The sequence below is a fragment of the Crotalus tigris genome, unplaced genomic scaffold (assembly GCF_016545835.1).
Source record: "Crotalus tigris isolate CLP2741 ecotype Arizona unplaced genomic scaffold, ASM1654583v1 scf7180000017605.3043972, whole genome shotgun sequence".
In the NCBI taxonomy this organism is placed as follows: domain Eukaryota; kingdom Metazoa; phylum Chordata; class Lepidosauria; order Squamata; family Viperidae; genus Crotalus; species Crotalus tigris.
The window spans coordinates 1,995,699-2,009,315 of NW_024096508.1; the positions used below are offsets into that span (position 1 = coordinate 1,995,699).

At 38.6% G+C, this 13,617-nt stretch overlaps 1 protein-coding gene across 2 annotated transcripts in view; it reads left to right on the forward strand.

Moving 5' to 3' along the window:
* The window catches only part of SAMD4A (sterile alpha motif domain containing 4A), a 157,399-nt gene that overhangs the window by 120,560 nt on the left and 23,222 nt on the right, over positions 1–13,617 (forward strand). For both annotated transcript variants that reach the window (XM_039321170.1, XM_039321161.1), the window contains 3 exons: positions 5,558–5,667; positions 6,916–7,002; positions 10,107–10,401. In XM_039321170.1, coding sequence (XP_039177104.1) covers positions 5,558–5,667; positions 6,916–7,002; positions 10,107–10,401 — 492 coding nt within the window. The remainder of the gene's footprint in view (positions 1–5,557; positions 5,668–6,915; positions 7,003–10,106; positions 10,402–13,617) is intronic.

Sequence of the window (13,617 nt, forward strand, 5' to 3'; positions counted from 1 at the left end):
AAGGAGAGAAGCAACCTAGAATTAAGGAGAAACTTCCTGACAGTTAGAACAATTAACCAGTGGAACAACCTGCCTCCAGAAGTGGTGAATGCTCCAACACTGGAAGTTTTTAAGAAAAAACTGGACAGCCATTTGTCCGAAATGGTATAGGGTTTCCTGCCTGAGTAGGGGGTTGGACTAGATGACCTCCAAGGTACCTTCCAACTTTATCATTATTATTATTATAACTTGGTTTATTTTGTTTTGGCTTATGTTGTGCAAACCCAGGCAGTTGCTGTATATTTGATAAACAGTGTTTAATAAACCAGAGTTTAGCAGAGTATTTGAGCCCACTCAGTAAAAAAAAAACATTTGGAATAGCCGGCTGAGAAAAAAAAGAGTTGGTGTTCTGGTTTATGCATATCAAACACACACAAGAACACAAATGGAGAGAACTAATGAATCATCTGGGCATTATAGGCACCTGTGCTAGCTTCTTTCCCTCCCATCTGAGCCATCTCCCAGGACAGCCAATAAATCTACAACCTTGACACAGGTGTAAGGAGGAGATGTGTGTTTTGGAGCTCTGCAGCCATTAGCAAACAGTACGGTAGTTGAACAAGGAAGGCATTCTTGGCCCTGCCTCCTTAACAGAATAACAGAGTTGGAAGGGACCTTGGAGGTCTTATTGTCCAGCGCCCTGCTCAAATGGTTGTCCAGTCTCTTCTTAAAAACCTCCAGTGATGGAGCACACACAATTTCTAAAGGCAAGCTGTTCCACTGATCAATTATCCTCACTCCAGCATGTTTTTTTTCAATTCCCTAGTTTGCAACCAAAAGATTTCCTGGTGGTCTGCCCTTCAGGTACCAATTAGTCCTGACTGCTCATTGTCCAAGCCAGAAAGTCTGATCTGATTGGGCAGGGAGGTTCATGTGGCAGAAGATGATCCATTTTTAAAGCAGATAAAAGGGAAATTGGGGATGTTCAGATATTCTGGATTACAAGCCACCAGGCTTGAATAATACAGTGACACATGGAAATTACACAGTGACACATGGAATGTGTGCCTGGTTGCCTCTTCCCAGCTTAATATCAATTCAAATTGTTAAATGGAACCTCAGAAACGGTACAGGTAGTATTCAACTTACAGCAGTTTATTTAGTGACTGTTCAAAATTACAACAGCACTGAAAAAAAATGACTTACGAACATGTCCCGGGGTCATGTGATCACCTTTTGCGACGTTCTGACAAGCAAAATCAATGGGGAAGCCAGATTCACTTAACAACCATGATATTAACTTAAGAATTTCAGGGATTCATTTAACAAGTGTGGCAAGAATGGTCCTAAAATGGGACAACATTCACTTAGCAGCTACCTCACTTAGCAATAGAAATTTTGGGCTCAGTTGTGGTCATAAGCATGATTGGAAGTTATGCTACCACGGTCATAAGTGTGAAAAATGGTCACTTTTTCAATGCCGTAGTAATGTTGGATGGTCACTAAATGAACTGTTGTAAATTGAGGACTACCTGTATTTAATTTGATAGTGCAAAGCTCTCCTATTCTTATGCAATTCCATTGAATAATAAATATAATAGTTTTCCTGGACCTGTTACTTCCAGATGAATGTACACAAGTCCTTGCTGGTTGAGAATTATGAGTTGACATGCAACACATCTGGACGGCCCCAAGTTGAAAATACTCCTGTGTGTAGAATATTTCTGGCATCTGCATCTCAACCATCAGCATAAGAGGGAATTTTTTTAAATCACCTTCCATGTGTTTGTCTATCTGTGCTTATCTCCATGGCATGTTAACCAGGAGTTAGCTGTTCTCATCTGTTGCTTCTCCTCAATAGCGTAATGAGGAAATGACCCTTTCCCAGTCCCAATGCTGCAGCTCATTCTGCTTCTGAAGAGGGGAGCTTTATGGGAGTTGTGCTTTTGCTTCGTTTTGCTTCCCATTGCCACAGGTGACACTTAGAAGACTTGCATATGGCTTCGCTGCTTTGGTTGAAATCAGTGTTTTTCAAACCTGGGAATTTTTAAAATGTGTGGACTTCAACTTCCAGAATTCCGCAGTCAGAACTGCTTTAAATTAAAGAATGCAAAGAGGAAACACAATTATTTGAGCAATGTCAGAATGGCAGCTCAGTAAAAAGGACTAAATTACAAACCTGTTAGTAGACAGCTACTAATTTCCATTTTATAATTAGCATGAATTCATGCCATGCAATTATTGCTTAGGGATTGTATAAGTGTGCAACATGGTACCCACCATGATTCTGAATCTTGTAAACAAAAATTTATGGAGAATAAAAGTAAAACGTCAGACTCTTCACAACAATTCAGCACAACAGAGAAAAAAAGTCTAATTTTCATGCACCATTTTATTATTTTGCTACAAATTTATCATGTTTGTGGGTATTATTTTTAATGGAAAAGAACATTCACATGGCTTAATTAATTGATTGTTGATTGGCTTACTCGGTTGGTATCCCTACTGCAAACTTTCACAAGTGCAAATGCTTAAATGAGCAGATTATTTTGATGCTACAAGCATTATAATGTGCTTGAAATCTGGACAGTTCAGTCTTATCATGAATTCTCTGCCTGCTGTTTCTTCCCTCTACTATAAATGGCTAAAAAATCAGGGATGGTTTTTAAATCATAATATCCTAATTATAGATCTTGGTTTCCTACTTCCTTTATAGTCAGGATCGCAAAGTGGGTTTTCTTCTTTCTTTTTGGGAATCTTAGCCTGTTTGGAAACAGCAAACAAGAATCAGTTTGTGTAACCTGGTAAACAAGTAAAACCTTTGTTTAGCTAGGTAGAGTAATGGAAGGAAGGAGGTGGGAGTAAACAGGCCCTGTACATAAGCCCACTGCTTCTTCACAATAAAACATGATTTTCTAGAATACCAATGGTGATGTCCTTGAATGATACCCTGCCCAGCATAAAATTTGTATAAATTCTTTGATATCAGACCATTGTTTTTATACAATATATTTTTAGAAGCCATGCAAGATTCTCATGCCTGTTGTAACCTGTTCTATTCATCCTTCACCTGTCCAACCTCTATTCCCTTCATCTTCTAGGAGAGTCAATAGCAGAAGAGGCTGAACTGGAAGGCAGGGCTAAATGTGTCATCAGTTTAGAGTCATTGCATTGTCACAAAAGATCTAAGTTCAGACTCCTGTGAATTCTGTTGACCCTTATTAGTGCCAGTTTAGCTTTAACTATTGGTTGACTAGATTCTTGTATTAAAGGTAGCAATAATAAACTCTTCTGTACTTTGAACTCAACGAATGCTCCTGGTTATTTGCCCTGATATTTCTTCTGATTCCCAGGCCAATCCTATCTAGTTCTAGAAGGTCAACAGTGACATCGGAGATCCTTATACTTCTCTCCAAAAAGAGAGAAAGAAAGTCAATAATTATTTGCAAGGCTGGTAACATCATGGGCTTAAGCCACTAAGTGAATGCAACCTTCACAGGCCTTTCTGAAATACTCAAGTTCAGAGTTCACCATTAGAGCACAAGTGTTTCCAGGTAGGAATGGGGGAGGGCCGAAGCTTCTTGAGACCATGGGTTGAGTTGTATTAGAGTTGAGTTGTATTAGCCAATCATGTTGGCTGAGGAATTCTCGGAGTTGAAGTCCACAAGTTATAAAGTGGCCAAGGTTGGGAACCCCTGTATTAGACCTTTGTCCCCAGAGAACGTGAGGTGATACCAACTTGGGGAATATTTTATCCAGATGAACATGGAAGGAGGAGGATTACCAGTTCTTGGATTGTTTGTTAATGCAAACCATTTGGTGTGAAGAGATTAAAACAGCCCCTCCTATCACATCTTTTTTTTTTTAAAAAAATGTCCTAATAAAAAAGAGTAGAAGCTGGTTAAACCTCTTTCTAAAATGTTTTTCGGGGACGAGAAGAATCTCTTCTTCACTGTGATCCTGAAAATCTTCTGAGTTATCAGATGCTATTCAACTTGATTGCTTATCTTTTCATTCTTTATTGCCTTCTCTCTTAAGTTCTTTTAGGGCTCAGTTCTAAAGAGGTGCAAAACTTCTGGTTTGGAAACCAAGAGTTACTTATCCAGGTGTCCTGGAATGATATGGTCCGGAGGAGGCTCAGCATTATTCCAAAATAGTTCATTTTATTTTTGTGTGAGGTTTTTAAGGTTTAATTTGTGTGTGTTTGAGGCAATATAGAAGCCATGTTAATAACTCCCCTCCCCCCCAAAAAAGCGCTTTTTCCCAACTAGGAATTATTTAGACTACAAATCCAGCGATGTGTTGATGCAATGTGTCTGCCATCCTGTGTTATAATCTGACAGTCTGAAGGTTGCTACTTCGGAGAAAACAGTTATAAAGTTTTAAGCTCTTCCTGGGTTCAGAGGCAGTTCACAAAGATTTTTACAGACAACTGGAAAAGGGTATAAGGCCTCTGGCTGTCCAGTTTAGATCATACAGAATGAACAACACTGAACGTTTCTCTTATGTTGCCTTCCAGTGCTTGTATTGTATATTGTACAGTCACTAGACTAGGCAGCATACAATGGTAGGTAAGTAAATACATATATTGGTTATGAAAAATGTGTACTATATAAAAGTCCATGGAGAGACTGGTTTTCTGTCATTCTTATTGCAATTACGCATCTGGTTGTGTTGTTATTATTTACTTATAATTTATTTCTGTTTTTGCTACATTTCTAGGTTTGAAAAATATAAATAGAAAAAAAGATGCAGTAACAGACTAATACAACATAGTATTATATGAAATATTGTTAAGTGCCATTCTTTCTGCCTTTCCCAAGCCATTCAACACATTCTTCCCCTGGCAATTGTTTGAAAAACAGAAGGGTACCCCAGAGAAGTCCCCTCGCATCAAAACTTACCACCCCACAAACTTTTGACTATTTGCATGTATTCCCAGAGCCTCCTCATGGATTGCTGGCAGTTCCTACAGGCAAGGAGGCACAGTGGTGCAGTGATTTAATAGACACCAGAGAAGTTTATACTCTGGTGGTTCGAGTCCTACTCTTGCGTGGAGTGCCTCACTTGCCTCAGTTCCTGCCAGTCTAACAGTTCAAAAGCATGTAAATGGAAGTAGATAAATAGTTACCACTTCAATGGGAAGGTAAAAGCACTCTCTGTTTTGCCACACACACTTTGCACTGTGGACTGCAGAAATATCTTCTGACATTGCTGGCTCATTGGCCTAGAAACAGAGATGACCACCCCCCCCCCCTAAAGTCACCTACAATTAGCGGAGTAAAACTCATTGCGACTCCTTTATCTTTACTTTTACTTACAGGCAAGGACTTATATATATATATATATATATATATATATATATATATATATATATATATATATATATATATATCTCAGCTTTTCACTACAGTTTATTTGTGTAATTTTATGTCTTGTTAATTGTTGGTATACTTATTTATAATTTTTAAAATAATTTTTGGCATTGGCCCAAGCAACTGGTTATGAGCAGATTATCGTAATGATTGCTCTGCTACTTTTAAGATGTAATTGTCGTACTTACCTGTTCCACATATAGATGTTCCTGCCTGGCTCAAAAGTCTGCGTCTCCATAAGTATGCTGCCCTTTTTTCCCAGATGACCTATGATGAAATGATGTCCTTGACTGAATGTCAGCTTGAGGCTCAAGTATGTTAAATTATCTAGTTAAAAAAAAAAGCTTCTGAGTTGTTTTGGCCATTTGTTGCCTAATCATCTAATGATCATCCAATTTAAGAGCAGATTAAACACTTTTTCTTATTAGCACTAATTCTGCCTAAATACTTATATAATTAAATAACAGATTTGAAGGGGGAAGACATGTTCTTAGTCTGAACCATTATCCTCACTGATGACTGGTATTGCTTTAAGTGGTTCATTTCCTCCTATGGCTATAATAAGGGAATACTTCTGTTTGGGTTAGAGCAAAATGTCTTTTCTTTTGACCAGAAGGAGTGATCTCTGAAAAAACATCCACTCTGAATGCTCCTGCTGATAGAAATATAGATCAGATAATACCTGTTCCTTTTTCATCCCACAAAACCAGCACTTCTGTTTTTTCCTTCCTGACCACCATTCATTCGAGATTGTATTTTGGGGGAAAAATAGGGAAATTCTTTGATCCATACGACCACCCGCTTTCTTCTTCTGGAGCAGAAATCTTGTGTGATGAATGAAAAGCTTCCATCTCTCTTTAAAGAATTAAGATTCGAACCAATTAGATCTAGATTAGGCACATTTTGACTTGATCTAAAAGATTCAGCAATTTTTTCAGGCCTTGAGAGTCATGATACAATATACTATACCAGAGGGCCTTTCCTCAAATGTCTGAAATCTGGTAGGTAATTATGATATCTAAATTACCGTATATGCCGGCGTATAAGGCGACTTCCGCAAGCGCTAAAATCGGCGCCAAAGACGGGGGTCGTCTTATACGCCGAGTCATCTTATATGCTGAAATACTGGTAGTTTCCGGTGTATAACACGATGTTCTAGGAATGCAGCTCGGCGACAAAGACGGGGGTCGTCTTATACGCCGGGTCACCTTGTACACCGGCATATACGGTATAACAAAATTGCAGTGATTGCAACCTAAACTCTGACCTATGAACAGTAAAATCATTTGCTCAAATTCAGGACTTAGCACTCTCATAAGAATTGGAATCTAGCAAACTTTCCTAAAATTTAGTAATTTTTACTAGTTTTGACACATCTATACATTTAGCATCCACCAATGTTATAATGCTAGCTCCATGTTAATCTAAATAATTAATTGGCTAAGACCTAGTGGAACCTCACCATATTGGTTGCTTTAGTCTGGAGTGATCAACTGTGCTTCCTCATGTGTGATACCCTGTATTTGTGTACTAATATTGTTGTTCCACGTCTCTGTTGCAGAACGTTACCAAAGGTGCAAGGCATAAGATTGTGATCAGTATCCAAAAGCTAAAAGAGAGGCAGAATCTCCTCAAATCCTTGGAAAGAGTGAGTGCTCTCCATTTTTTCTTTCAAAACAAATAAGAGTTTGACTATTACTTCAGCTAAATGTATTGATAATTAATGCTCTCAACCTCTTTGCCCATATGTCTACCTCTGTGCGGATCAATTGCTACGTATAACATAATCACTTCCTTTCCCACAACTGACTTTTGGTTAGGAGTTCTAATCTTCCTTCCTTCCCTCCTTTCCTCTTTCCCTCCTCCCTTCCCTTCCACCCATTCACCCACTACCTACTTACCTACCTACCTACTCTACCTTCTTTGTTCATTGATTCATTCATTGATCCATTCATTCAGTATTTCTGTGGCTATTCACACATGACTCAGCATGGCTTACAAAGGGTTAAACCATCAATATATTGAATTAAAACAAAAAATGGCCAGGAGGGAAAGTTCACAACGATTAACAGCAAACAACCCAGCAAGAGCAAGGTCTATGAGATTCACTAGGGTTGAAGCTGCACAACTCATGAAGGAGATGTCATTCCAGAGTGATCCATTTGTGGGGATCCGTGCAATACCCAAACCACAGACGAGTCAACCAAGGTTATGAAGCAAGATTACTGGCCTGTATGCTTGCAGTTGTTAGATCTTTACCAGGTTAAGCATGTTGTATGAAGATAATAGCATGGTCAATTTTTTAAAAATTAATTTTCAGAAAAATCTAAGTAGAGGTGGAGTTTAATGCTAAATAGGCATCACTGAAAGAATGCTCCTCAGTGTTAACGTAGGAGTAGTTAATAACTACTACAGGTAATCCTTAATTTATGACAATTCATTTAATGGCAGTTCATCTTAAGAACAGCCTCGGAATTAATGATAGCCTGTAAAGCACTTCTGACAGTTGCAAAATGTTACACAACCCTCCTGCCATCATGTAATCACAATCTTGGTGTTGGCAACCTGTTCACACTTAACGATCACTTGCCCAGAGCCCTGTGATCATGTTATCATTATATGCAATGATGATGATGATGATGATGATGTTGGAAGGGATCTTGGAAGTCTTTTCTGCTGACTTCCTTAGAAAGTCACTGGGAAGGTTTTACAAGCTAATGCTACCTGCCCAGGCGAGTAGCATCTATCCTCTAGTCTCTGGGGTCTGGTTAAAAGAGCTCTCTGCTGAAGGATTTTGATTTTTGTGCCTGCTTGAATTCTGGCTGTGCAGAAATCATTTTTTTCAACAGGCTGTGGGGGTGGGGGTGGGAATGTTAAGAGCTGCTCCTTGTATTCTGAAGATTAATCAAAGTGGAGTTCCATTTCTCTCAGGGATTGTGTTTGTATTATATTGTATTGGTATTTTAAACTATAGAGTTTAACTTTATTTGTGTGAACAAGGTGAACAAGTTGTTTAGGTTCAGCTTTGACTGGAGGGATATATAAGCCCTATAACTAAGCTAACAGAAAAATCAATATAGTGGCTTTACTTTGTTCCAACATGCAAGCACCCAATTAGGAAAGGACTAGAACTTGCTTGCCATTATACCTTCTCATGTTGTCCAACCCACTCTGTCTGTATTCATGAGCAATGTACTCGTGGGTAGCTTTCTTTTTCTCTCTCTCTTCTTTTGAAACTCCATAATCTTATTCTCAAAATGTGTATTTTCATCTAAAAGCTAACAGTGGCACTCGCATGAGTTCTCATAGAGAATCATCAAAACCTCATCATATCTTTTATGGGATTATCAGAAACACATAATATTGTGTGACATGTTCACAATCTTGCTAGTGTTTCTACAACATCTCAAAGAGATTTTTTTAAAAGCGGTTTTGCATCAGATCTCGTGTAGCGTCAGCTTTTTCACACAATATCTTCCAGGCTTTTGACATACTGTGTGGATGCAGCAGGGGTACCACTTTGCACCACTGAAATCGTGTTCCTATTTCTGATATAAACCCCAGTAGATGTCACACTGTTTAGTCACTTTATAAGTAAGCATTGTGGCTCCAGTTGAATATTCACATCTCGTGACCCATGAAAAACAGTGAAGAATAAATGGAACTGTGCAATATTGGACGTTACAGAAGTGTTTAGAGCTGTTGGTAAGAAACAGAGGTTTGCTTGCTAAAATTGTGTAAAAAGAAAGGTAGTTATAACAAAGGCTTTTTGTAAGTATTTTTGTTTCTTTCAAGAGATAGGCTTCATATTATTAAATTAAATAATTTTATTTTGTTAACTTTGATACTAAAATGAATTTTCATATCCAAGCAGTAAGCTTTGAATACAGAAACAGAAAACAGGAAAAATTTATCACCTGTTTACATGGAAGCTGTCCGTGTTGGAAACAGGATGTTAATGTAGATAGACCTTTGATCTTATACTCTTACTGGAGGTCCAATGTCATGGTTCCTCCCAATAAAGGCTGGGAACTATAACTGTACGAAATTGATAAGTCCCATTATCTTCAACCTTCCTAACAAAAATCACTGCTAATTTCTAGATTGCAATTCAGTATATAAATATGTCAAAATTATTTCTAATTAAACCTTGGGAAAATCTTCTAAGTAAGAGTAAGAGCCACATGCAAATTATTAATGGAGACAGCGAGCTCCTTTTCACTAGATGTGCTCAAGCAGAAGCTAGACAGCCATCTATTGTTAGTGAATTAATTTACATTGATTTTCATCAATCCTCACATCAATTTATTCTAGATTTGGCTAAAAAATAATAAACAATATGGAAGAGCAAGGATTTGAACCTAGATTTCCCAGAATTAAGATCATATGTTTGTTACAGTTTTGACTGAGATAAGTGTGTAAACTCAGTAATCGTTATTTATGAACAGTTACTTAGAGTTTAGCATTGAATCAAACCAGTTTTGATTTATTTTACGAACCATGATTAAGCAAGTCATGGTTGGTTGCAATGTATGAACCAAAGCTAAATCAACATTTTTAGTGTCTTATATCATGCTGACTTGTCAGGTGCTAAACATTCATTAAGTTTCTTCTTTGGGTCGTCTTTCTGATTTATCTTACGCAAGTTCTATTGATATTTCATTGACACTCATGCTTGGTTCAAAACAATGACATGATGATACGCTTCAGGATTTGAGATGCTCATGGGTGGGTCTGTATTGCTATCTGCAGGATATCCTAGAAGGAGGCAATCTACGCCTCCCATTGCAGGAGCTTCACCAAATGATCCTTACCCCAATCAAAGCCTACGCATCTCGGAACCTGTCAGTGGATGAGCACAGTCGGGATCCTCAGCTCCGTCGACCAACTTCTCTGATTGGCTCAGACAACCCAGGGTTGGATTGCAAGGACTCTGCCTCAGGAGGAATGCAGCATCATACCTTACCCGGTTGTGAGGGGGAATCTGGAGGTGTCCCTTTGCCAGAAGGGGACATCCCAGGACAGTTTACTAAAGTGATGGGAAAAGGTGAGCAGCATGTTTGCTTTTTATTCACGGTCCAGTTGTGCCTGGTACAAATTATCATTCGTTAGCCAGGAATAGTCCAGGGACTCCTTATTAAGTTAACTAATTAATGTATAGGCTGCCTGATCCAAATGACTCTGGATGGCTTACCTCTAATGAACAACTTATTAAAAGAAAATTCCAGTTGACTGGAAGAGCAAAGTGTGAAGAATTGGAACAGAGCGAAACCAAAAAGGTGGCTCCACAATCATACTGGTCTTAGCACTGATACAGAGAACTGGGCGATGAGGAACTAATGCAGAAGGGCTCAACCTGTTTTTCAGGAATCCTGTGCAACCAGACAGCCCAGAGCCATCCATTATGGCAAGGCCTAGAACAAGGGTGGGTGATTCATTTTCCCAAGAGGCCGCATGGGACTGTTCTGCAGGGGTGCTTTGAGCCTCTCGATGCTACCTGCTCCCAATACCCCCCCCCCCCGATGCTGCTCTGACATCCTGCCCCCTCCACCCCATTCCCACTGCCAATGCCACAGGCTGGACTGGAACCACCCACGGGCCCATAGGCTTTGAAATGCCCAGGTCTGATCTACAAGATCAAAAGTGGGGGTACAGACAGCATTTGGCTCCCTTCTGATCCCCCATATGCCTGATTTTACCACAATGTTTGAGAACCTCTTCACATGTAATCCAGAACTGGTTTTCTACTGCCTTTTCTGAGATTTTTTTTTTAATTGCCTATTTACCCTGGGGATATCCTGGTGTGCTCCTGTCTAAGAATAAAGGAGTTCATATTGCTCATCTTTTGCAGTATCATTCAAGATCAGCTGCCATCTGTTGTGACCCATTCAACTTGATTTAAGTTTATTGTAAATTAATTACAGCTTTTGTGAGGGCTTCTTCTGTCAATTATTATTTGGAATGCGGTACTCTCCATACTAAAGTAACAATAATCCTTCACTGGGAAAAACATGATCTAATAGAATTAGATATTAAGAAATTCTCCTTCTCAGATCCATGTAATAACTTTAATATCATAGGTTTAAATATAGGATTCAGTTTTCATTTTTGTATTTTGTTTTGCATATTATTGTACCTTCACTCTGCTTTATCTGCTGTACAGGAAGTCCTTGATTTACAACAGTTCATTTAGTAATGGTTTGAAGTTACAACGACATTGAAAATAGTGACTTTTGACTATTTTTCACACTTATGATTGTTGCAGCATCCCCATGGTCATCTGATTTACATTCGGATGTTTGACAACTGGTTCATATTTATGACAGTTGCAGTGTTCCAGGGTCATGTGATCATTTTTTGTGACCTTCTGACAAGCAAAGTCAATGGGGAAACCAGATTCACCTAACAGCTGTGTTACTAATTTAACAACTGCAGTGATTCACTTAACAAATGTGGCAAGAAAAATCGTAAAACTCACTTAACAAATTTCTCACTTAGCAACATAAATCCTGGGCTCAGTTGTGGTCATAAGTCAAGGGCTACCTGTATATGAACATTCTTTCACTTTCTCTTCTCCTTTTCTTCCTGGTTCTGTTTCTCCTTCTGTCCCCATTTATCCAAAATGCAATTGCTGTATACATTTGCTGTGATTTATATTCCCTACCAATCAAACTGTAGTAAAGATCTCACACGTTGATTTTGCCTCCTTCCATAGTTGCAGCAACAACAGCATTTAATAAGGCACAAACCATCAGTCCAGGACATTTGCAACTAAAATACTCCAAATTCAGCTGTGTTTGGAGTTGTTCGAATTCAAAATATAAGTGGCTTGTAGAATGTATGTTTGGCATATAAACAGATCCAGAATCAGTTTCTCAGATAGCAGAATTTTCCATAGAATTATAGAATACGTTGAGTTGGAACAGTCTTTCAACTTAAGGTTATTCTGTGCTGTCCATTGCATTGTATGGATCTATTAAACCATCTGTGACAGGTGGCCATTCAGCCATTCAGTCACATTTTTGAAGATGTGCAGCGAGGGGGAGTCCATTAGTGTTTCTGAACCTTAATAACTTCAAGATATATGGGCTTCAACTTTCAGATTTTCTCAATCCATGCTGCCAGTGGAATTCTGAGAATTGAAGTCCATGTACCTTAAAGTTGCTGAGGTTCGGAAGCTCTGCTCTCGGCAGACTGTTCTCTGCTGCTTTACAGCTCATGGTGAGGAATTTACCTCTCACTATTCAGCCTGAATCTTATTTCTTTTGATTTAACTCATCATCCTTGGGTTGTTTGCTTCCTTGGTTTCAACAAAGAACAAATCTGCCCTTTTGACAGCTTTTTAGATATTTGTAAAGCTCTGTAAGCTAAATTACCTAGCTTCTTTGACAATTCCTCACAAGGTTTGGATTCTGTCATCCTGATAATTGATTTTTTTCTGGCTTTTGTTATTCTTTTAAGTGTATTGCCCAAAACCAAGCATAAAATTCAAAATATGGTCCAACCAATGCATTTGGATAGCCATTCCCAAATATAAATTTCAGATAGCCATGACGTTCCATTAGAAATAATAGGTCAATACACTCAAAAGATTAAAAAATGCTGAATAAACTGAAATCTCCACAAAAATTGTTTTGGCTACATATGCAATGACTTACTGACATAACAAATGCTGGGTGGAGTCTGGAGGAAGAAAGCTGATCTAATTGAGACCATGAAGTGCATCATCCTTAGGAATGCCAGGACTGTAGTAGAGACACTTAAGTGCAACGTCTTTGACAATCAGACTTTAATACCTATAGTTGACAAATATTGGACTTTTAAGACCTTGGAGCAACTGAGCCCTCAAGATGTGCTGAATTACATCTTCTTTCATTCCTGGTCAGTTTGCTCAATTGCTTTGCTGACTGGGAATGTTTGAACTTGTAGATGTTTAGTCTAGTGGTTAAAATACCAGGCTAGAAACCAGGATTCACTGAGTTCTAGTCTCACCTTAGGTGATCATGAGCCAGAGTTCTAGTCTCGCCTGACTGGGTGATCATGAGCCAGTCACTTTCCCTCAGTCCAGTCACAGGGTTGTTGTTCTGGAATAATAAGCTAAGGAACTTTAAACATGTTCACCACCTTCAGTTACTTATAAAAATAATAAAGGCAGGATATAAAAAAATAAATAACTCATCTCAAGGGTACTGTATTGTGGTGGATTAATCCAGATATCAAAGTTTGCTCTCTGTGAATCCAATATGATTCAGTGTGAAGCAGC